Raw genomic sequence first — 23,167 nt, 5'->3', positions numbered from 1 at the left:
CTTAGTTAATTACTGGCTTACTTATTTACTTAGTTACTTACTTACTGACTTCCTGACTTCCTGGCTTACTTATTTACTTTCTTAAAAAGCGCTTCCAGTGAAGCAACGCAATGTAGTTTTGGTTACAATTAGCCATGACCAAACTAAAGATAATTATAAAAGCCCTTAAAATAAAGCCTTTCGTTGAGTAGTTTCTAATACCAAATGAGGTCAGAAAGTGCTCTTGACGTAGATCAGAGTTCGTTAGCCACCAAAAATAGGACTAGGGTTGTCATTTCCTAACAGACGAAGATGTCATCTTGTTGGGATAGTTTACATTTAAAAAAATGTTAATTAATTGATTTACAACGAGAATTGGTGTGACGCAGAATTATTTAAAGCAGATTTTTATTTGCTTCCTAATATAAATTCGACAGAGCTATTCGACAGATCGCAAAAAAACAATTTTATATGGAAGTAACTCTCTGTTCTAATATTGTACTAGTTATTATATATTATTCACAATGGGTTGAATACCCCATCTTGAATGAGACATAAATCACTTGCACACTGATTTCAGTAAATATTTGGATAGTGGGTAAATAGTAGATATCAGTGGCAGCCAATGTTGAAGGAGACATGATTTACTTACATTATAAGAAATGATTCGATAGACACAACCATAGAGTGTAGTAAATAGATTGGTTAGATGCATTTAAGTGGTTACCGGTAAATGACGAAATAAATGAATAACATTTTCTTCATCTTTCTATAAGCCACATATATGATATTAGTTAGCTGAGAAAGTCTCAATCCTTTCGGCATAATATTTTTCTTATTGTTATTATTAATATTATCTGATGAATATTTTTATACAGTTTTTATTTGAAGTGTTTCAAATTTTTCACAACTTGTGTATGATATTTAAATCCATGTTTATTTTCGTATTATAATAATGGTATTTCCATTCATTAATTATTGCAGCTTATTGCTAAACCTTATGTCACGTTTCCACTTCCACTGCTAAAACTACTTATGTTAATAAATTAAGATTTCATCGTTTCCATCGATATAAGCTGATTTATGCATATGCAATAGCTTGTTTGTTTATATATTTTAATTAATTGTTAATTTGCCTAGTGGGAAATTTATTTTTAAGGTTTAGATTTGACATATTTCGCCTTAAATCATTTGATTTATATATAATGAGCTCATTTATATAAAATTTCCACATTAGCGTCCTCAATGAGTAAAACTGTCTAAATGAGATGAGTGGGAACATGGTATTACAAGTTCCTATATGTATTTCTATTATTTTAGGCTATAGTCCTGAAAAAGCTTGTGATGAATTTATCATAAATATCATTAAATTGATCAAATTTACTTGGAAAGCTGGGGAGATAGTGACGCTTCTTGAAAGTAATTATTTTATGTCATTCCTAAGATAATATTTTTAAGATGTTTTTGTTTTGATTATTTCTTTTAAATTAAATAAAATTTAATTAAATTTTAAAAGTGCACATTATAATGTATAAGTGTTAGATTTTTCAAAATTTTTTTATTGCATATTGGCTTTTTTTAAAATAGATTAACTACTTAATGAAGTATTTTAAATTTTACCACAAATTTTTTATATTATATATATGTTTTACCTAGACTGCCTGATATTTTTTGTATGATGAAGTAATATTTATTACTCAAATTAAGCACAATTATATTTGTAGAGAAAATGGCCGAAGAAGCACTTATACTAAAAACTGCACAATTAACTAAAATAAAAAAACTTTAGAACAAACCAATAAAATAAAAATACATATATATTAATTATTTAAAATAAAGTTGCAAATGAAATAAAATGTTGCACAAAATATAACAAAAAGTGTTACACGTAATTGCACCTTTTAACAAAACTCGTAAAACACGGAAGTAATAGTAATTGTTTTAGAGAGTAAAAAAAAAAATATATTTTAGAAAACACAATTAAAACAAAATTTAAACAAAATTCCTTCCTCTAAAAATTAACAATATTTCCATATAAATAATTAAAAAACAAAAAAAATAAATAAAACAAAATGGCGAATACAGCACAGCTTTTACGCCGTCAGAGCTCCCGTGATATCGTCTTAAAGAGTCAAAAGAGCATCGATCAATTGGAATTACGGGTAAGGCACTAAAAATCCATAAATTAAATCCGTACGAAGTCGTAATCCAAGAAAGGACAAAACTTTAAATAAATTATTTTCTTGAATAATTCGAAAACAATAGGAATTGCGTGGTCGTCTGGTACCAAAAGAGCATAGCAGCAGTAGTCATCATGGCCATCATCATCACCAACATCATCATCAGCCCATTTACGGCGCAACAAATCAGGCTTTTATTTCAGACACTTTCGATGAGTCCTCCGAAATTGAAGCCGAAACGTTTGGGTCTGAGGCGAGCACAAGTAAAGCGAAGGCCGAGTTGGTTGCTGCCGTCAAGGCTACAGTGGAGGATGAGGACATTGTGGCTGAGAAGGAGGGAGAGGAACGCGAAAGTTGGGATAGCAAAATAATGTTTTTATTGGCAACAATTGGGTAAGTGGTGCTTAACAGCGAAACATAAAGAAAAAAAAACGAAAATGTTAATTCAAGAATGAAAAAAATAGACGTGAAAGTGGAAGAAAAAAGTCGTGAGAGTGAAAGTAGAAAAAAAAAATTCAATTTTTGCTGATGTTGAAGACGAGGAACAGTTTAATTGGCAAAGTGCTTGTGCGTGCACTTGACAGGAAGTGTGCTCAGTGACAGGAAGTGAATCAAAAAAGCAACATCATGATGTGTCGTGTAGTATAGAAAGTATAGAGGCATAGAAGATTTTTTTTTTAAATAAAAAATAAGCGGCTTAAAGTGACGCCTTTAACTGCAATTAATTGTTATATTAAAATTAAAATTTCCTTTATATGTTAATAAAATTATTTAAGTCCATTATTTTTAATATTTTTAATATATTTTAACCACTTGTCACTTGTAGTTACGCTGTTGGATTAGGTAATGTATGGCGTTTCCCTTACTTGGCACAAAAAAATGGCGGTGGTGCCTTCTTGGTACCTTACTTTATTATGCTTTGCATACAGGGTATACCAATATTTTATTTAGAATTGGCGATTGGACAACGTCTGCGAAAAGGCGCTATAGGCGTTTGGAGTCAAGTAAGCTATTTTTAACTTATTATCATTCATATTATTGAAATCAATTTAAAACTTTGTTTGTATATAGGTTTCACCTTACTTGGGTGGCATAGGCATCTCCTCGGCTGTGGTTAGCTATATAGTAGCTTTGTATTATAACACTATAATTGCTTGGTGTCTCATCTATTTATTGCATAGCTTTGAATCACCTTTACCTTGGGCCGATTGTCCCACACGTCTATACTCCAATTATACTTATGATCATGAGCCAGAATGTGTGGTAAGCATATGAAAGAAACTGTCTGAACAATAATTTGTAAACATTATAGAAACAGTAAAGAACCCTTACCATAAATAAATAAATTTTGATAGGAAAAATTTGCAAAAAAATTAAAGAAACAAAGAAAAAAACAAAGAAATTAAATCAAATTCAAATTTTCGGAGGCTACAATCGTTCGGGAATAAATTGTAGAATTTTACAATGCGAGGGGCTTGAGTGGGTGAAGATCCCTTCTCCGAGAGAATCGAAGGGCTATATTTATTAATAGGTTTATTTATTATTAACACATGATAACTGTTTAATAAGACAAATTTTTTCATATTACTGAAATTTTCTGAAAGCTCACAAAAAGTGAATTTCTAGATATAGGCCTTAATACGTTCTATAACTTTCAATTATTAAATGCATCTTTCGTTAATATAGTATGATATTTAACTCAATTTTTTTTCATTAATCTAAAAAGGATTAATATTTCATAAAGGACTGTTCCCAGATGAATCTGGGAACTTCTAAAAAATTCACTGTTTCTTTGATAAACCGACAAACAAGTCTATAGAACAAGAGCCAATTATAAATATATAAACATCTAGTATTTAAAGTTCTAGAAAAGTTTGATATATGGAGAGAGAAGAGGTCTGTTTGCAGAAGTCCTAAAACTATTTGTGAATAAAGTATTATTAATTTATTAAATTTTCTTTAGTTTGCTATTTTTTCGTTAATATGTCAACCTCACATTAAAATCAAGAATCAAGTAGTGTCTATGTCCAGATACTCATGAAAATACTCTCTTGAGATTCTTACTTGGTAGTAAATTTTAATGTGAAGTTATTGTAGTCAAGAGAAAAAGGATTAACTTAAACAAGATTTGATAAGTTAGTAATACTTCATTCATAGATTGTTTCAGAACTTGTTTTAGAAAAATTGTAAGCTACTAGTCCTTAAGTTGAAATTGAGTTCTGCTACCAGAAAAAACAGATTTCTTGGCAGTTCTTATAAAAACTGATAAACTTACGCTGAGCAACACTTATGAGTTTAGAGTTATAAGGATATGTATTGAAAAATTGAAGTCTATTATTATTTAGTGTCGAAATAATGAAGATTTTAAAGCGTGATCTATTGGTTTTTAGGACTATTGATACTTTATAAATGCGTTTTTCATACTTTGTTCTTTCAACTTTTTCAATCTCCCCTTGTCCAATTATTTTCAAATTTTTACACTACCGTTCAAATAAAATGATTGTCAAAAAAGAAATTCTTGTGATTATTCATTCAAATTAATCTTTTGACTTCGATTTTAATCCCTTTGTTAACAAAAACACTGCCACACAACCAAAACGGAATCCGTTAAATCTGACAATGCACAACTGGTGCCAATTATGATTCCATTTTACAAAGTTACAAGGCCTTTTCGCCAATGGCCACATGGATTTTACTGTTTCTAACCGCATAGACACGTTTCAAGTGAATTTTTTTTATTGTTTATTTGTGAGAATTAAAATTTAATAAAAACAGAGAATGTAATTCGAATACCAACTGCCGACAGCAGCTGCGAAAATAGTTGCGTATATGAATTACGCTTCGATTACTTGATAAAAATCACACTTTATAGACACTCTATACATACTTAATGGAAATGATATGCTTGATATACTCCATCAATTACACTAACAATTTGCATTAATGATAAACCTTAATTGCCATCACACAATCGTTCACATCATAGCATTACATGTCGAAATCCAAATATTCATACACTTTAATTTCCCTTCACAGGCTTCATCACCTACGCAATTTTATTGGTATCGCACAACCCTACAATGTTCGGAAAGCGTAAATGAACCGGAAGGTTTTAACTACCACATGGGCATTGGATTGTTAGTGTCATGGTTTCTTGTCTACATATGCATGGTTCAAGGCATCACATCATCAGGAAAGATTGTGTACATGACAGCCATATTTCCGTATGTAGTGCTGATTATTTTCTTCTTTCGAGGCATTACACTTAAAGGTAAAAATTTTTTTATTTAAAAGTTTTAATTGATTTCAGTTCAATAAGTTCCTTTAGAATTAATTACAGTGGGTGTGAAAAATTACTCGTAATGCACAGTGTGTTCTGCCAAATTAAAACAAATAGTGATATTATTTATGTCTAACTTCATAATTATTGAGAACAATTTACAGTCAATATTAAGAAAGCTTTACTATATACAAAACAGTACAGAAAAGTTTTTTAAGTTTTTACAATAATCATACTATCAGACAATTAAGGTGCTTTTAAGTCCATGGGTTCAGTATAGTTTACATCTAGGACAGTTTTTGATTGCAACACATCTCTAAATGAGATGTCGACACAGCTCAATATTTCTCTAATCAGAGTTCACGTTAAATAAGGATATTTTCGACAATTGTTAAGCGGACGATCTACCCAGAAGAGGTGGACCAGGACAGGATTACATGCAAACTATTACTGAATTCAGCAAACTGCTGAATATTTTAATTAGAGATGGGAAAACTCAACGACATGTAGGCATCTGTGTGCAATTTAGCCACGTTCCACTAAAAAGAACTAAAAGGAACAAATTCTTTCATTAAGATGCGACTTACCGATATCAGTCTTGTGGTGGATTTATATACAGTTCATTGTAGATTGGACAAACACACTAGAAGATTATATCAATTAAATCTGTCGCAGCTGGACGACAAAGAAAAGGCTCATCTGCTTTGTTTTTACTCAGCTTATGCACGGTGGTGACTCTACTTTAGGGGCCTCCTTCTTTGAGGTTCGTGATCAACTTCAAACCTTTCCACCTAATAGCATTTTAAACTTCGCCAAAGATTTCACGTGGTTTTAAACCCTGGATTTTTCCATTATACGGTAGCACAACGAGCCAATAGGCTTAAGTGGGTATCTTTTGGATCACTGATTCAAAAAGATACCCACTCGTAGTACGTGTGTACGAGAATTAGAAGGCATATATATTCTTACAGATTTTGTAGATTGGTATTTATAGCAAAAATAAATGAATAGCCTATTATCTCTGCCACTATAAAGTTAAATTATTTATGATATGTCTGAGGTAGGTATTTCCATTTAGTCATTTCAGTTCAAAGATTGGTGTATGACTTTACTGAGTTTACTGTTTGAGAATATCTTATACTCCACTTACTATATTGATGTAATAGTAAATGATCGAAGAACCTATAAGTTCTAGATACATTTTAATATATTCATTAAAATATTTATACTCTTTCTTCAACAAGTAAATTTAGTTCGAAATTATAATATATCAGTTATTTATAATAGAAAAAGTTTCAAAAGTTATTACAATTACTTTCATCATCTATACTAAGTATACTACCTTATAAGTCTATACCACAAATTCTTTAACTCACTGTAACTTCAAAATGTAGTCAATATGTATGAAAAACAAAAGTAAATAAATTCCATAATATGAAATAGTTAAGTACCCAAAGACAGATGGAACAATAAAACAACTATTAATCATCGGAAAACATACGCATATGCTAAATAGTCAAATAGTTAATGTCGAATTCATTATGAATGGATTCAATTGATCGTTTTTTAATTATGTGACAATCGTTAGTATTATTAAGTTTATGTACACATGTAAGCTGATATTTACTTTGATAAATATTTTGACTAAGGGCGTCATTTATTTGCAGTTTAATAGTTTTTATTATGAAAAAAAAGGTATAATAAATAACTCCTTATCATGGATTGCAATCGATTTTGATAATGAACCAAGAAGAAAATTAGCTTTGACTTCTTCAAAACGTCAATATACATGACATAGATAGTTGTACTATAAGACTATACTGTTTAGATTTTTTTTATCAATCTAATCTATACAAGCAGTGACCTTGTATAGTGAGTACTTGAATCTTGTCAATTAATTTCATCTATTTGTCGACTATATTTGGCTAGATTTACTTTATCCCCGTTCAAAATTTCCTTCGATTAAATTTAAATTTTTTTGATTCTATATAATTTACAACTGTCCGAATAAATCTTTTTTTAAAACAATTAGCAAGAAAATTTTAATCAATATCTAAGATTATATAAAGTTATATTTAACTATCTCTGCTTTGTAGCTGTGTAGCGCTCCAATATGTTTAATTGTTTAGTTTCTAAGGTTAGTATGTCTCCCATGGCTAGATATGTATATGATAATAAACAGTTCAAAAACTTAATACAACATTTTTGGATGACTACTGTAACGATGTTAGGGTTCCCGGTGTATGTCACCCAAATGGAGACCAATTGGCACTGATCGGCAATTACAACCAGTATTGATGAAAGTGGGAAGAATTTTGGACAGTATTCTTTGAATTTTTTTTTATTGAAGTGGTTTGTGTATTGGAAAGCAAATAAAGTAATAGCCGGACAGATTAGCAGCTATATGAACTAATTTTATTCAACGTTTCATCTTGTTGATCAAAAATATATGCAGTATATTGGGGTCATATATTAGTTGAAGTGAAGAAGACTTTTACTTTTATCTTTGTTAGGCGAATGAATAGAAATTGATATAGAAATTGAAAAAAAAAAATATAGAAAATATATAAATACTATGAAGAAGTAGTATTTACAGATTAACGAAGAAGTGACCTTCTAGTACTAGACAGAGACATAGCAAATAAAAAAAAATAAAGAACATATATTAATACCATATTTTGCACCTTATCAAGTGAGCGTAGTATCCATCTGACATGGACCCATGTGAATTTCTTCTACTCCCGAAAAAAAAATACGTCGGTGTTTCAAACCGAAATTTCGCTAAAGGAGTTAAAAACAGACCTACACACGTATAACTATATCAATCCATTAACGAACTATGTCATTTGATGGGGATAATAGTTAACACAATAATTTAAATTCTTCAGTAAATCTATATAAAACTGAAATAAAAAAACATTTCGTTATTGTACTTATAAATGATTATAACAAATGAATCTAATTTAAAATGTTCTCCGCCCCAATAGGTGCCGCTGATGGTGTAGCACATTTATTCACACCACGTTGGGAAACATTGCAGGATCCTGTAGTTTGGCTAGAAGCAGGAACGCAAATATTCTTCTCCTTAGGCTTAGCTTTTGGTGGTTTGATAGCGTTTAGTTCGTACAATCCTGCAAACAATAACTGTTATCGTGATGCTATATTGGTGTCTCTGACTAATTGCGGTACTTCCATGTTTGCCGGAGTAGTTGTATTCTCAGTGATTGGTTTTAAAGCTACAGCAACATTCGATCGATGTAATGAGGAACGTGCAAGTTTGATATCACAAAATAAAACATCAATGTTGCCCGTATGCGACTTGCAGAAGGAATTGGCTAATGTAAGTCATATATACTATATAATATATATACATATGCAAAAAATTAACTTTAAATTTATATTTTTTCTTGCATTCTAAATATAGAGCGCCTCTGGTACTGGTCTAGCATTTATTATATTTACAGAGGCAATAAATCAATTTCCTGGTGCACAAATATGGGCTGTTCTCTTCTTTTTAATGCTTTTCACTCTTGGCATTGATTCACAATTTGGCACCTTAGAAGGCGTTGTGACTTCATTAGTTGATATGAAACTATTTCCTAATTTGCCAAAAGAATGGATAGTAGGTGTAAGTACATTTACTTAATATATTTATAAAAATAAATTATATTAATTAATTTGTTATTGCAGGCACTTTGTTTGTCCTGTTTCATAATGTCAATGTGTTTTGCCAATGGCGCTGGCAGTTACATATTTCAATTGATGGACAGTTTTGCTGGCAACTTTCCACTACTAATTATTGCATTGTTTGAGTGTTTATCAATTAGTTATATCTATGGCATTAGACGGTACTTATTTAAATAATTATGTTTTATAAGTAAATTAATTACATATATCATTATTTTAGATTCTCGGATGATATTGAAATGATGACTGGTTCCAGACCAGGCATATTTTGGATGTTCTGTTGGAAATATCTTTCACCATGTGCTATGATTACAATATTAATAGCATCATTTTATCAATTATTAACCGAAGGTAGCAGTTATCCAGCTTGGATTGCTTCAAAGGGCATGACAGAGAAAATGGAATGGCCTCATTGGTGTATTGTCATTGCATTTATATTGATTCTATCATCTATTTTATGGATACCAATTGTGGCAATACTCAGGTAAAGTATACACCTGAAGGTTTTTGAGATGTTTAAATGATTTTTGTTATTCACTTTATAAGTAATGTATTACTGTATTTGCAGGTTATGTGGCATAAAAGTTGTTGAAGATACTGATCCAGCTTGGTTCCCTGAAGCTGAATTAAAGGAAGTACATGGTATTGTACCGCATGAACCAACAGATATAGAACGTTCACTATTCTGTTTTAATATGGATGGTACTGAAGGGATGTGTTGCCCTAAGTATGGACTACCTGAAAAGTCTTTAGAAGAGGAAGAGTAAGCCTAATATAATACAAAAGCAATTTTAATATATGGGAATTATAATTTAAGAGTTAATTACGCACACATTTAAACATACGTAGTTAGGTTAGAAAAGTTCACAATGACTTTTAGTATAATCATATACATATATTGATAAGATCTGACAACACGGTTCAAGTTTTATTACTTCGATTTCTACTGGATTATAGAAATAATCTATATCGTTCACATTAAAAGATATAAACTGATTTTTTTAGCGAAGAGTAGCGACAAGAAGCTCATTTTTCTCTCTATAACAGCGATAACAATTTTCTAGTCTCTAATATTTTATTACATCCAATTCATTTCCAATTCATACTCAATTTATATATATAATTATTTAAAATATGTTCGAATGAATACATATAGATATTAGTTATGTTGACTATTATTAGTCAAAACTTGTACAAATGCAGTAGTTTTACCTAGTGTTAGTTACTTTTATCTGTGACAGAAACACGCTATTGTGTTTCTAGATTCATTTTACCCACTATAATGGATCCTGCTACTCAGATCTTTCCAAGAGTTTACAACCACATTGATTTTATAGCACTATCATATTAAGATAATTACATTAGGGATTAGATTCGTATTTAGAATTATTGAATACCTAGAATATTTCTTAGTAACGCGATCAACTAATAAGAATCGTTCAGTGTCTATATACTTCCATCACGTCTATTGGGATTTCTGAATTTTTGGGATTAGGAGTTTGATGTTTCTTATTGTCATTAAGATAAAGCATTAACAAAGTATTTGCATAAAAGTTTTCTTTTCAGTAGGTATCTATATATTGTATAGTTATTTCTGCGAATATTAGATAGGACTCCTGAAAAACTTCTAAGATTGCTTTACAGCTCTTATGGGCAGACAACGAAATAAGTTTGTTTAGATTTCGAATCAAACGAATTCTTCATGATCCTTGCTGTTTTGATTGTGAATGTGGTCCGACTCATTATTTTAAAATTTATCTGTTTATTAATCTTTTTGATGGGTATAAATATATTTATTGGAAGGTTGTAGACTCGTTGTCAAAAATTCACTTATAGGTTAACAAAATTTTGGAGAAAAAGTAAATCCTTTCTGAACCATTAGAAAATACTTTATTGTCGTAACTGCTTAGAGTTTAGATTATCTAATTAAGATAAGATTGCATGAGAAAGTTATCTATCTATGCTAGGTGCTGTGATTGGCGGGTATCCAATATTGTCATTCGTGATTTTATTATATAAAAACTTTTTTAAAACTTCAATAGATTACATCAATCGTTGAAATTTCTTTACACCTTAATATATATATTTAGTTGTAAGTAAGTAACAATATTTTATAATGGGTCTTTTCGACATTGGTTGAATTCGAAGGTCGCTTTAGCCTTTTAAGATCCTCCGGGGACTATGTCAAATAAATTCAAATTTTTACTTTCTCAATATTGTTGAATGCTTCTGTGGTCCAGTATTGAAATAAGAAGTTAACTCGAGCATATAAACTGTCAGATCTTATATACAAAAATATATAATGCCATATTATACGTAATTATTTAAATAAAGAAACTTTGTAAATAAACAAATTACGACAATAATATTTGGTAACAAAAATATACAGACAATATATATATATAAATATTTTTAGCCACCGAAAAACTGATTTATAATATATGAAATTATTTATTTGATCAAATTTTATTATATAGAAAATAGTTATTATTTATTATATATTATAATAAGTATACACAAAAACTGTGACAATAATATTATTTTTAAATGGATTTGCACAAAAATATCGTATTGAAAATTTTACAGATGTATTTCTTCTATTTAAATAATTTTTGTGTTATTTTTTGTTTTACCTACGAAAAATTCTTTGTAAAATATGAATATTTGGTCAAGAAAGACTGTAAAAATTTAATTAAATAATTTTATAAGATATACTGAAAATTCATAATAGGTTTCAATTCAACCTAAACTACAATGCATAATCCAGAAGAAAAAAAATTCCTACGTCAAACGTAATCCCCACGTAATCACATAAAATTTTAATAAAAAAAAATATATTTAATTGCAATTTTATTTAATCATTTATTTTTTTCAAATAGAACTCCTTTGCAAACCAGAAAAAAATTTATTTAAAAATGCAATTAGTAAATAATGTGGAAGTTACATATCCTATTTCAAGTAAATTCATTCCGACTCGAGTGGTTAGTCAAGAAACCTGAGAAAAAAATTGAATATGGCATATCGAATGTTGTTATTATATGAAAATAAGAAAAAAGAATTTGCTTTATAAGCTTAATGGCGATTTTAATTATATATACATATATATTAATATTTGTGAACTGTTATTTAATAATCTAACATAATACAAAATTTAAGGTTTTCTGTTTTTTTGGTCTTATTTTAATGTATTTAACTAAGTGTACCTCTCTATTATGAATATTTCCGAGTGTGATACTTTCTATTGTACCTTTCAATGTTATTTAAATCAGATAGTTAACTTAATGAAATGCTCAGTTTCTGTTAACATATATAGCGAAATTTTGTTTTTTATCGTGTACCAATATCTATTGATATCTGTCATTGAATGGAATATAAATATTTATAAAGGATTATAAGAGTTATATTATCATTTAAATTGTCACTTTTAGTAGTTGATCTATAATTGTTTCTCCGAACTAAGGTGAAAATAGTAATGAATTACAGCACAATTTTATTTTTAATTAAATTCGTTTTTTAACTGCCCATACAGCCATTTGGATAATGCCAAATATCAATTACCAATTATGTCTTATGATAAATTTTTTGGATCTATTTATGCATTTATAATGTATAATCTACAAGTGCCAAGGGTTGTACTTTAACCTTGCGTAGTGTAAAACCTTGAGCTAGGAGCATGACAGATTAAGAACGTAGATGGGTTTAAATTCAAACCAAGGGTTGTACTTTAACCCTGCATAGTTTAAAGCCTTGAGCTAAGAGCATGACAGATCAATAACATAGATGGGTTTAAATTCAAACCAAGAGTTGTACTTTGACCCTGCGTAGTTTAAAGCCTTGAGCTAAGAGCATGGCAGATCAATAACATAGATGAGTTTAAATTCAAACCAAGAGTTGTACTTTTGACCCTGCCTAGTTCAAAGCCTTGAGCTAAGAGCATGGTAGATTAACAACGTAGATGAGTTTAAATTCAAACCAGCTTGAGACTGAAATAATATGGTCATTTTAGTGATTCAGAACCATAGATAATGTAGTTCGTGATGAATCTAATTAAAAATAATAATAAGTTTGAGTCTTGGATTACGTTAGAGAACAACCAGTAGTTAATATTAAAATTTTATGTTTAAGTATTTCAAATGTTTCTGTTTCTTCAAAAACGCTTATGTGAATAAAATAAAATTTTGTAAGTCAATTTTTATTTTTATGTAGTCAGTCCTCTATATAAATATCGCAGAGGTTTTGAAGTTTATTGGACTTCTTCCTCAGATCGGAGTATTCTTGCAACTGCTGTTAGGAACATATAAAGTAACTTTTTATACTGGAATCTGTTTACAAATTTAGTTCTAAATAGTAAGAAATAAATTAAATACTATGCAATATATAAACAATAAAGATTATATAATCAAGATTGCAGTAGTAGCAGGTAACTGTTGCTGATATTGTTACTATCCTCTTTCCTATTCATGGTACTGACTATGTTTTTTAGTATGTGGATGCTCTCTAGAGTTACTCTTTTGTTATGGTTTTTTTCTTTATATATTATTGGCACGTAATCTAGGTCTGCTCTTTCTATATTCTGTACATATTCAATATCCTTTAAATAAAAATACTATTATTATTTAATAATTAGTTAAAATTATTTGCTATATATTTTATACACATTAAAATAATTCATTAACATAATCTTTAAGCTGAATAGCAATGAAAAGTTATTTTACTTCAGATAATCTTCAAATGTATATATTATTATATATATTACTTCTTTATATTCTGTCTATGTCTATCTATATTCAATATCTATATATTCTGTCTATATTCAATATCCTTTAAATAAAAATACTATTATTTAATAATTAGTTAAAATTATTTGCTAATAATTAAGCTTCATAATCTTTAAGCTGAATAGCAATAAAAAGTTATTTTACTTCAGATAATCTTTAGATAATAGATATACATGTAGATATTGGTACACTCATTTTCAATACTTTAACCATTATTAGAAACTTGTCGTCTTTAGTGATATAACCTACTGATTTAACTTATTGATACTGGTGTGACTTAGTGATTTAAGATTTTTTTTTCTATACAACTTGTTCGAAAATTTATATTATTTTAAATAAAAAGTTATAGTTGAAAAACAAGATAGTGAGTTAGTAGGTTATACCAATTGATAGTCTTGAGAAAATATCATAATTTATTATAAAAAATCTTTACTTATTATTTAATAATCTAAGCAGATGATTTGTTTTCAAAATATCTATATATAAAGTTATAGTAAATATCTGATTTTAGTGTTACGTTTAAAGTCAATATTAATCAATATATGTATGCTTAATCAAAATATTTCAATCAAATTAAGTTTTAATGGCAGCTTTTAGGTTTTACCTTATAATTGCTTTCAAAAAAGTTAAACCAAAGTTATTTAAGGTACTTTTAAACTATTAACGTACATTATAAATTAAGCATAATAATAATACTTATTAGTGTTTAAATGAAATTATTTAACTTTATCAATGTTAACTTATCACGTGATCATAAAACTTCAAGGCGTAAAAAAACTGTTAAAAAGAAGAATCGAAACCGTTCATTAAATAAATTTTATAAACTATTTATTGTATATTACTAAAGATTACCAAATAAATAAACTAATTGTGCTTATTCACAAGCATAAAAATGAATATATATACTATATGTGCTTCTATATACATGTCATCATGTATATAATTCAACTTAATATTATAAGAAATTATATTAATATACTTTATATTTTAAAATTATAGATGTTGTATGTACAAAATTAACAAACAAAAAAAAAAACATAATTAAATAAAAATTATATAAAATACATATATATATACATATATCGAGAAAAAAATTACTAATATTATAATTATAATATAATAAAATCTAATGTTGACAATAAAAAAAATGTTATAAGAATGAATTAAAGGCAGTTATTTTAATGTTGTACTGAATTAAATTTGTTGTTTTTAAATTGAAATTAAAAAAAAATATTACAAACAATTTTGTTTCAATTTTTATTATATATAAAAGCAATTATACTTAAGTTTTGTTTAATAAAAATAAAAGCAATTCAAAATTGTCTCTAACTAATAAAATTATGTACTTACATACAAAAAACAAAAAAAAAACAATTGTACTGAAGACAATATTTAGTGACAAAAGAAATTAAATTAACTTAAATAAAATGAAATAAATTATAGTAAATATAACAATAAGTTAAAGATTTGTTTTATTGTATAAAGTTTTAGATAACATATATAATAAACAGCTGCTATAAATGCATAACTTCATTGTTTAAAGAAATGAATTTGGTAGAATTCTTGGTATGAACTTCTTGGTTCAAGAAAACGAAAAAAATGGGTTGGTTTGAGGTTTCAGAAAGGTCAATTTTCAATATTCATCAAGATATTAAAACCAACGATATCAAAATGTCTTTATCAAAATTATTTAAGGTAGAAAAACATTAACGTATTCATATGTATATTCTTTGTGACTGTCCAGCTTTAATAACGCACAGAAGAAACTTGTTTCATATGGAATTTCTGTCACCAGTACAGATTATAAGCTCTTCCCTAGATTTAGTTCTGGACTTTGTTTACTAAGCTTTAAAAGGCTTTATGTTATTAATAGTGAAATTGTTATAATAGGATTCTTCTGACCGCAGTACCGGCTGTTGGGCGATATCACGTCTCAACTTTGAATTCTAATAATAAATGCCTTCGGGAGAAAAACCTCTCCATAAGCACGAAGACCAGTATTAATAAAAACTATTGTGTTGTATTTTCTCAAAGATTGGCTTTCCGTGACACGGCGTTCATTGTTGCCAGTGTCACGGCGAATTTTATTGTCACTAAAGAATTTTTTCACTTTTGCTGGAGATTTTTTCCACTCCGATTAGGAGATAAATTCTTTACGGAAAACTTTTCTCCAATATATTATTACACACAAGGACATTCTTCAAAGATAATTAAGGATGGTTTTACTAAAAACGAATACAAATTTAAAGGTTAGGATTTAGATGGGAAATGGTTTTGTGAGAAGGTGTGGGAGTATTGAGGAGTAAGAGCGGATTGAGGATGGGTGGAATTTAAAACGAAAGCAACTAAGATAAAGACGGAGAAACCTGACCAACAGTATGAGGCGGAGAGTAAAAAAAGTATTGGCACTCAGTGTGAATGTAGTTCTATTTATATAGATCTTATTTTTGAGACACTATAATTTCCAAATCCACTAAGACATTTTTGAGAAGTTTAATAAAATATTAATAGAATTTTTTTGAACAAAAAACTGATAAATAACTGAAGCATGTGTTATTAGTGTAACCTGCGACGTTCTATTGTACCATATTTGAAGAAGCAAGCTTGGTACACATGTTTTATAAATGCTGAAGTACCAACGACAGTGGTATTTAGTACTCATGTAAGAGTAACATAGTTCTGGAACATATATTAGCTTGATCCTGAAATGTATGTTTATACATAAATTTTCTAAGACAGTTTGAGTTACTTTTAAGATAAAAAATTTAATTCGTTTATTCTATACGAAAGTTTTTGGTTTTTTCAATAAATGAATCATTTATTTAATTTAGAAAGTTATAGAGGATATTTGTAGTGAGGTCATCGGTTGGCAATGGGTAATTAAGATAGGTTTTCATTGTTATGCTAACAAAATTTTATAGACGAACAGAAACAGAGTTATTGCGTTTGATGTGACATTTTATGAGATTAGATAACCATTCAGGTTGTCTATATAAGAATTTTGGATAGGTTATACGTCTCTACAAAAGGGAGGATAATCGGCGAATACATTTTTTCTGAAAGGTAAAAGGTACACAGTACTTTGAAATAAGACTATATAAATGTTACATATGTACTAATATGTATTGTATGTATGTATATTATAAAATTACTTAGATATATTGACTATGCTAATATGTGATAATATTAAGAATATATAATATTATGTTTAAGTGTTTACAATTTATTTACAATTTATTGAAATTGTCATTTAAGTTTGTGCTAACTTCATTTAAATTCTTCTCAGTTTTTTTTAATAATTTACGCTTCCCTTCCAAGCGACGTTTATGTTTGTTGGATATTTGATGTAATTTATACTGGTATTCTCCAATGAAATGTCGTTCACAGATGTCACAAAAGTGGCTTGACTAAAATTAAAACACAATAATTATTAATCATATTATGGTTATAAATATTATTACCAACCTCTTCATTGAGTCCCTCACCCGGATGTACGCGTTTTGGCATATGTTCTATTTCACAAACCAAATCACTACGGTAACAATCGATTACAGTAGTCGCACGCTGTAGAACTGCTTCATTCCAAATGCTTACATCGCTCGTATCCAATTCATAGATATTGGGCACTTGACGTTCCTTTGTGGCAAGAAAACGATTGTTAATCCATTTGATTTGCTTTTTGGAGTAGCGCTTTGTGACCAGTTTCAGCTCATTCAAACACGCGCTCAATAACTCCAAGCCAGGGGGCAATGTTTCATTGTTTTCATTGTTGTTACTATTGGTGGGGTCGTTTACTGAACTCTTGTTGTTTTTATTAATTTCTTTGTTGTTAGATTTGAAGTGTTCTGAAGTGATTTTTTATATAATAAAAAACAACAACATGAAAATTTTTAATTACTTATATATGATTTACACTGACATGCGTGTAATAATAATAATAATAATAACGTGCAATGGTGGGAAAATTAGTTTTATTATTTGAACTCAGCAGATGATGACTCTAGAAATTTCTATATACACTATAAAAAACTGTTTTTTTATTTAACCTTTTTATTAATAAACATTTTTAAAGTTTATAAAAAAACTATTTGTGTGAGAAAGATATATCATAAGTTACGTTAAATTAATACAACATATAGGATATCTTATAATAATATCGGATAATGTATATAGTTGTAGAGTTCGCGTGCACAATTTTGGGCCTAGCGATAATAATGGAATAGTATCCGAATATATTTAATATTTATGGTCAGTTTAAATTGTAAAGAAGTTGTAAATACTTCGTAGTGTTCAGTTTTTTGGTTATGATTTCATAGAGGATGCAAATCAAGTTTATAATGAATTTTGCGATTAGTGCTAAAAAAGCTTTTTTTAGATTAGAGATTTCTTGAACTACCTCATATAGAATAGACAGGTGTCTAAAAATATGAAAACAATAATAATATCTAGTTTATGTATGGTACTGGCAAAGAGTTTGAATATTTGCAGGGACAACAAATCTTTAATGAGAGCATGGAATATCTTTGAACTATAGACATGGACTATAGAGTGATATTAAACTCAGAAAAAAAAGTTCTGGTATACGTTATATGAACAGAAGTGTATTTATTTGATTAAAGACTTTCTTATCATGCAAAAAGCATATTAAGGTTGCAATGATCTAGTCTATTAGTAGCTTTTATTCCTGGTCTATTATTATCTATTCAGAATTTAAAATAATGTTTAGACAAGGTCTTTCGTACTTATATAGTTTCGTACTTATATAGTGGTTTGTTAAAAGTATTTATTAACAAAATATAGTCCAATATATATACTTTGATAAGATGTCATTCATTAACTGATTAGAACTAAAGCTGCTACCAAGTAATCTGACGAGTCACCATGATATGTGTTTTTATGTTAATACGTTATTTGTCTAAGGACACATGTTATTGTATTTGCTTGGAGGCAAACGAATATTTTAATTTTTTTGTGACTTTGATGGCTCTCTTCACTAGAATATAACTGAGGCTGTTACCATGTAATGTGATGGATCACTATGACGTGCGTAACTATATCAACAAGATGTCTATGTGAGTAGAGATAATGTCATTCTTGCTTGAAAACAGATAAGTGTAGCCTTTTTGTGATTATCATTTGGGGTAGGGGAGATTACTAAACATTGAATTTCTGCACTGCGCGGATATTAAGAAGTCCTAAGCACAAGATATTTTGACTGTCAATTAAGAGGCAAGTGTCTTCTCTTTGAACACGATTAACTGTTATTTCAAAAAATTAGTTATGGTCGGAGAGCTTCGTGTCTATGAAAGTCCAATACTCTATTAATCTAAAGTTTTATCTACTAATCTGCGAGACATTTTGACTTTCATTTAAAAGACAAGAGTCTTCTATTTGAGCATGATTGACTGTTATACCAAAAGAAGATTAACTATGGTCGGAGAGCTCGTGTCAGTGGAAGGCCAACACTCTATTAATCTAAAGATTAATCTACTAGTCTCTAGTAATATATCTGTTTATATAGGTACTTTAGGTATAGTATAGGAACTATAATATTTCTTAATAAAATTAATATTATTAATTTTTGCTGTTAATTTAAGTGCTAGTGTTGCCAATTGCTTTTAGTGCCTAAGTTAAAGACTTATATACGCGTCTATGTGTACTAAAAAAGTCAAGGCAATACAATATTACTGGAAATATGGTGGTGTCTGTAGCAAAAAACTTTATTTAATGCTTAGGGAAGTAGTACTCGTATTAACACAGCTAGGAGTCAAGTAAATATATAGTATAGTCCAAAATTTAGTAATATATAGTGGTTAGTAGTATCTTATCACTAGAGACAATATATGTTATATATGTATATATAGATATATATTTCATAAATAATAATAACTAACTATAATCCAACTTGTTAGTATCTAGTAATATATAGTGGTTAGTAGTATCTTACAACTAGAGACAATATTAGAGACAATAAATATTATATTATATCTATAAAAATTATTCTCAGTGTTGAGCTATTATTACTATTATTACCTTCTGTTGGCATTTTATACGCATTTGCTCTTAAGTACTCTTCAATTTTCTGATCGTTTGCCGCATTAAACTGCTCCAAATAGGGTATAAATTCTTTAAATCCAATCGTTTGAAGTACGCCTTTGGTGTATGGATTGTCCGCATTGCTGTTAGCAAATTTGCAAAAAAAAAAAAAAAAAAAATTAATAAATAATTAAAAAAAAAAACGGATTAGCAAAAAAGAATGAATCTATGTGTACGTTTATCATGTGAAAAAGAAATGATTAAGATTTAAGATATTAAAATGATTAATCGCTTTTTTTTTTGCTAATTTTTTGTATTTGGCGTTTGTTTACCTTTTATCGCATTTGTGCTCGTTATGAAAGGCGCGTATCTCACGCAATAAGCCCTGCTCCAGCATGGCATCAACACGCTTGTCCAAACGAGTATTCAGAACATCCTGGAAATAAGAAGTCAAACATAATCTCATATATACGCGTATACTGGGTACAAGTTTTAAAGGAAACACACGCTTTGTGCGTTTAATTATAAAAATATGCAAATCAAAATATTTTCCATACATTTACTTTGTCTTAATGATGAACGAGTAGATTTTTATAAGTGAGATTGTTTGCATATTAAGTCCAAGTTTACATATAAATTAATTGTACTGGATGAAAAGGCCTTTGGGCCTCTGGGCTATTAAGTGTTTTGTCACGATTTAGTATATTTGCTCAAATAAATATTTCAAATTAATAATAGAAACTTGTTTGGCATTCTTCTAAGGTTTTTTCTTTCTAAGTTTTTTTTTTGTTTTTTTATGGATGTTTTCATTTTTTGGTTAAATTATGTTTTAGTTTTTTGTCCGACTTTAATTTGAATAACAAAAACTTCTGAACTATGTTGAAATGACTATTCGGAGTTGATGTATAGGCATACGATTTTTACGATTTTGAATGACATGAAACTGAAAGTTTTGTTTTGTTTGGTTTGATGAAATTAGATAAAATAAACTTAAAACAAACTAATTTGGCAGAAGTTATATATTATGGTTATTAACTATAATTATAATATAATATACATATATAAACATTCCAGCAGACGGCTAAAAAGCCATAGCTGTAAGATTCATATATATAATATAATTGTTATAAGTTTTTCTATATAATACAAAAATTTTAAAATGAAATAAAATAAAACTAAAATACTACTACTACTTCTATTACTACTCATAACTAAATTATATTTATATGTAGACTTTCTATTTATTTGTTGTAAATCTAAGCGGTAACTCCCGAAATACGTTGATTTGGAGAATTCGGAGAATTCGGAGAATTCGGAGATTTCGGAATCTGGAGATTTCGCAATATTTGGAGTAATTTTTATAGAGTATGATGGTATCTTCTGACTAGAAGACTATATTTGAACCCGATAAGTGAGGTGTCAATTAATAAAGCCAAAATACAATTTATTATAATTATAATTTTAATTTATATATTGAAGTTCCATAGTAATGCATATCATAAAAAATTGAATTAAACAAAAAAAAAAATGTTGATAAGCCTCGTCAAATTATTGATTTTTAATTTCACTATTTCCATAGGTGCAAGCCTATATCTATACATCATAGTCAATGATTGGTTTTTTTTTTTTTTAATGAAACTTATTTTATTGAATTTTTAATTGTTTCTTATCAATTTGTTCCAGTTTTCATATCAAATCAACTCAAGACCACGTGTCGGTTAAAAAAGTTCTACGACTATATATCAGTAAGCATATGAATCTATAAAAAAAATAAATATGAGAACATACATACACATAGATTTTTTTTAAAGGTGCATAAACTGAACCAAAATATATAAAATCAAAACTATTGTTTAATTTAAAAGAACCAATCTAATGTTTATTAGTATATTTGGTATTACTTCGAATATATTATCGATAATAATGAGTACATTCTAAGAGGTGTGCTAGAGCAACAAACAAATAGATAAAAACGGTTTTCGAATGATTTAAAAGTTTTGGAATATAATTTAACACAAAACATATGAATAAGGAGTCAAACTATATTTTCTTTTAATTAAAAAAATAACTTCACCCAACTCGCAAGTAAAGTACTCTTTCCTGTAATATTATTCTCAATAGTTAGACTGCACAGTTGGTTTGTAGTATTCTGGGTCTGAGTAGTATTCTGAGTCTCATTAAAGTCTGGTCTGCTCTACACTTCTTTAATTTCCAAAAATGCCTACCATACATTCTAAATAGGGGTTTAACTTTATTATTAGAAACCAGTATATTACAGCGTTCCAGATTCACGTAACCTATACTTTTACCTTCAATAGAGGAAGTTTCTTTAAATAGCTTTTGTTTAAGTTTTGATATTTTTCTATTTTAGTATAGGAAATTTCAATGTAACTAAGGTGGGGTAAATGACATTAAACAATTTAGGTGTATAATATAAAAATTGCTAGAAATTGTTACAAATTTTTTGCTTTCGCGGTTTAAATAAGATGCTTTGAGACTGCCTAAATTGTCTATAAAATCCAAACATCATAGGGTAGGTTAAGTTGAAGTGACAGTCTTATGTATCGAAGCTTTTCTTAGCACAAATACTGACTCGTTGTGATACCACAGGTAAGAAACCAGAACTAAAGAATCAGTAAAAAGTAAAAGTTCCATATATCAACTGCTCAATAAAGTCAGCATCAGTAGTAAGAAACCAACCTAACAAGTCTATAAACACGGCTATGCTCCTAATTCTAAAGGATGACAGTTGGGTCAGTTCAGTTAGGAAAGTGGCTTCAATGATATTCAAACTTCTTCTACCTAATGATGGGTACTGATTCATGAATTGGACTACAGTTTTCTCTATATCCATAAATTCACAGCCCCTACAAAAGACATTAGAGGTGATCTGTCAGTATCTATATGGTAGTCGTTTTCGCTTTAGTTTCATCAAAATTCAATAAAAAAATATACGTTCGATGGGAATAGCGTATCAAATTACGTATGTCCTCGTTTATACTTTGATGTAAATGGGAGGCAGCGCTGAAGGAAGATATAGTTATATACACTGACGGCTCTAAGCTTGAAAAATGCATCGGAGCCGAAATCTAAGTCCTATCACTTCTCCGATTTGATCTCAATATTTCAGACAGAAATCTTCGCCATCCTGAGTGTATGTTCTCTTGCTACGGGTATGGATTTTTATGAAGTATTTGTTCTAGTTTACTCCAGTTTGGGTTTCCTTA

At 28.8% G+C, this 23,167-nt stretch overlaps 2 protein-coding genes across 3 annotated transcripts in view; one reads left to right on the top strand and one right to left on the bottom strand.

Annotated features, from left to right (window-relative positions):
- The first annotated feature begins 1,999 nt into the window (after positions 1 to 1,999).
- Positions 2,000 to 12,237, top strand: LOC119671001 (sodium-dependent neutral amino acid transporter B(0)AT3-like). 2 transcript variants are annotated; one of them, XM_038081480.1, is made up of 11 exons: positions 2,000 to 2,141; positions 2,245 to 2,552; positions 2,986 to 3,163; positions 3,231 to 3,422; positions 5,196 to 5,430; positions 8,427 to 8,779; positions 8,864 to 9,067; positions 9,130 to 9,287; positions 9,347 to 9,610; positions 9,695 to 9,889; positions 12,006 to 12,237. In XM_038081480.1, the coding sequence occupies exons 1-11, from the start codon at positions 2,052 to 2,054 to the stop codon at positions 12,037 to 12,039; spliced, it is 2,211 nt and encodes a 736-aa protein (XP_037937408.1). In that variant the 5' UTR covers positions 2,000 to 2,051; the 3' UTR covers positions 12,040 to 12,237. The 2 variants fall into 2 exon arrangements, with proteins under 2 accessions (XP_037937408.1, XP_037937409.1); XM_038081481.1 differs by lacking the exon at positions 12,006 to 12,237 and having other exon boundaries at positions 9,695 to 10,142.
- A 4,894-nt stretch (positions 12,238 to 17,131) lies between these two features.
- Positions 17,132 to 23,167, bottom strand: part of LOC119666967 (tRNA dimethylallyltransferase) — a 94,530-nt gene continuing 88,494 nt past the window's right edge. Inside the window, exons 6-9 of the mRNA XM_038076246.1 lie at positions 20,273 to 20,376; positions 19,938 to 20,083; positions 17,370 to 17,749; positions 17,132 to 17,311 (exon numbers count right to left, since the gene is read on the bottom strand). Of these exons, the coding sequence (XP_037932174.1) occupies positions 17,132 to 17,311; positions 17,370 to 17,749; positions 19,938 to 20,083; positions 20,273 to 20,376 (810 nt within the window). The remainder of the gene's footprint in view (positions 17,312 to 17,369; positions 17,750 to 19,937; positions 20,084 to 20,272; positions 20,377 to 23,167) is intronic.

The sequence above is a fragment of the Teleopsis dalmanni genome, chromosome 1 (genome assembly GCF_002237135.1).
Source record: "Teleopsis dalmanni isolate 2A chromosome 1, ASM223713v2, whole genome shotgun sequence".
In the NCBI taxonomy this organism is placed as follows: domain Eukaryota; kingdom Metazoa; phylum Arthropoda; class Insecta; order Diptera; family Diopsidae; genus Teleopsis; species Teleopsis dalmanni.
This window is presented reverse-complemented; position numbering and strand designations above follow the sequence as displayed.

What these genes read in the sequence shown, in the direction of transcription:
- LOC119671001 (XM_038081480.1), top strand. Translation starts at nt 2,052, where the DNA reads ATGGCGAATACAGCACAGCTTTTACGCCGTCAGAGCTCCCGTGATATC. An exon ending in TCGAGGCATTACACTTAAAG is followed by an intron (nt 5,431 to 8,426) that starts GTAAAAATTTTT and finishes CCGCCCCAATAG; the next exon opens with GTGCCGCTGATGGTGTAGCA. An exon ending in TGCAGAAGGAATTGGCTAAT is followed by an intron (nt 8,780 to 8,863) that starts GTAAGTCATATA and finishes TTCTAAATATAG; the next exon opens with AGCGCCTCTGGTACTGGTCT.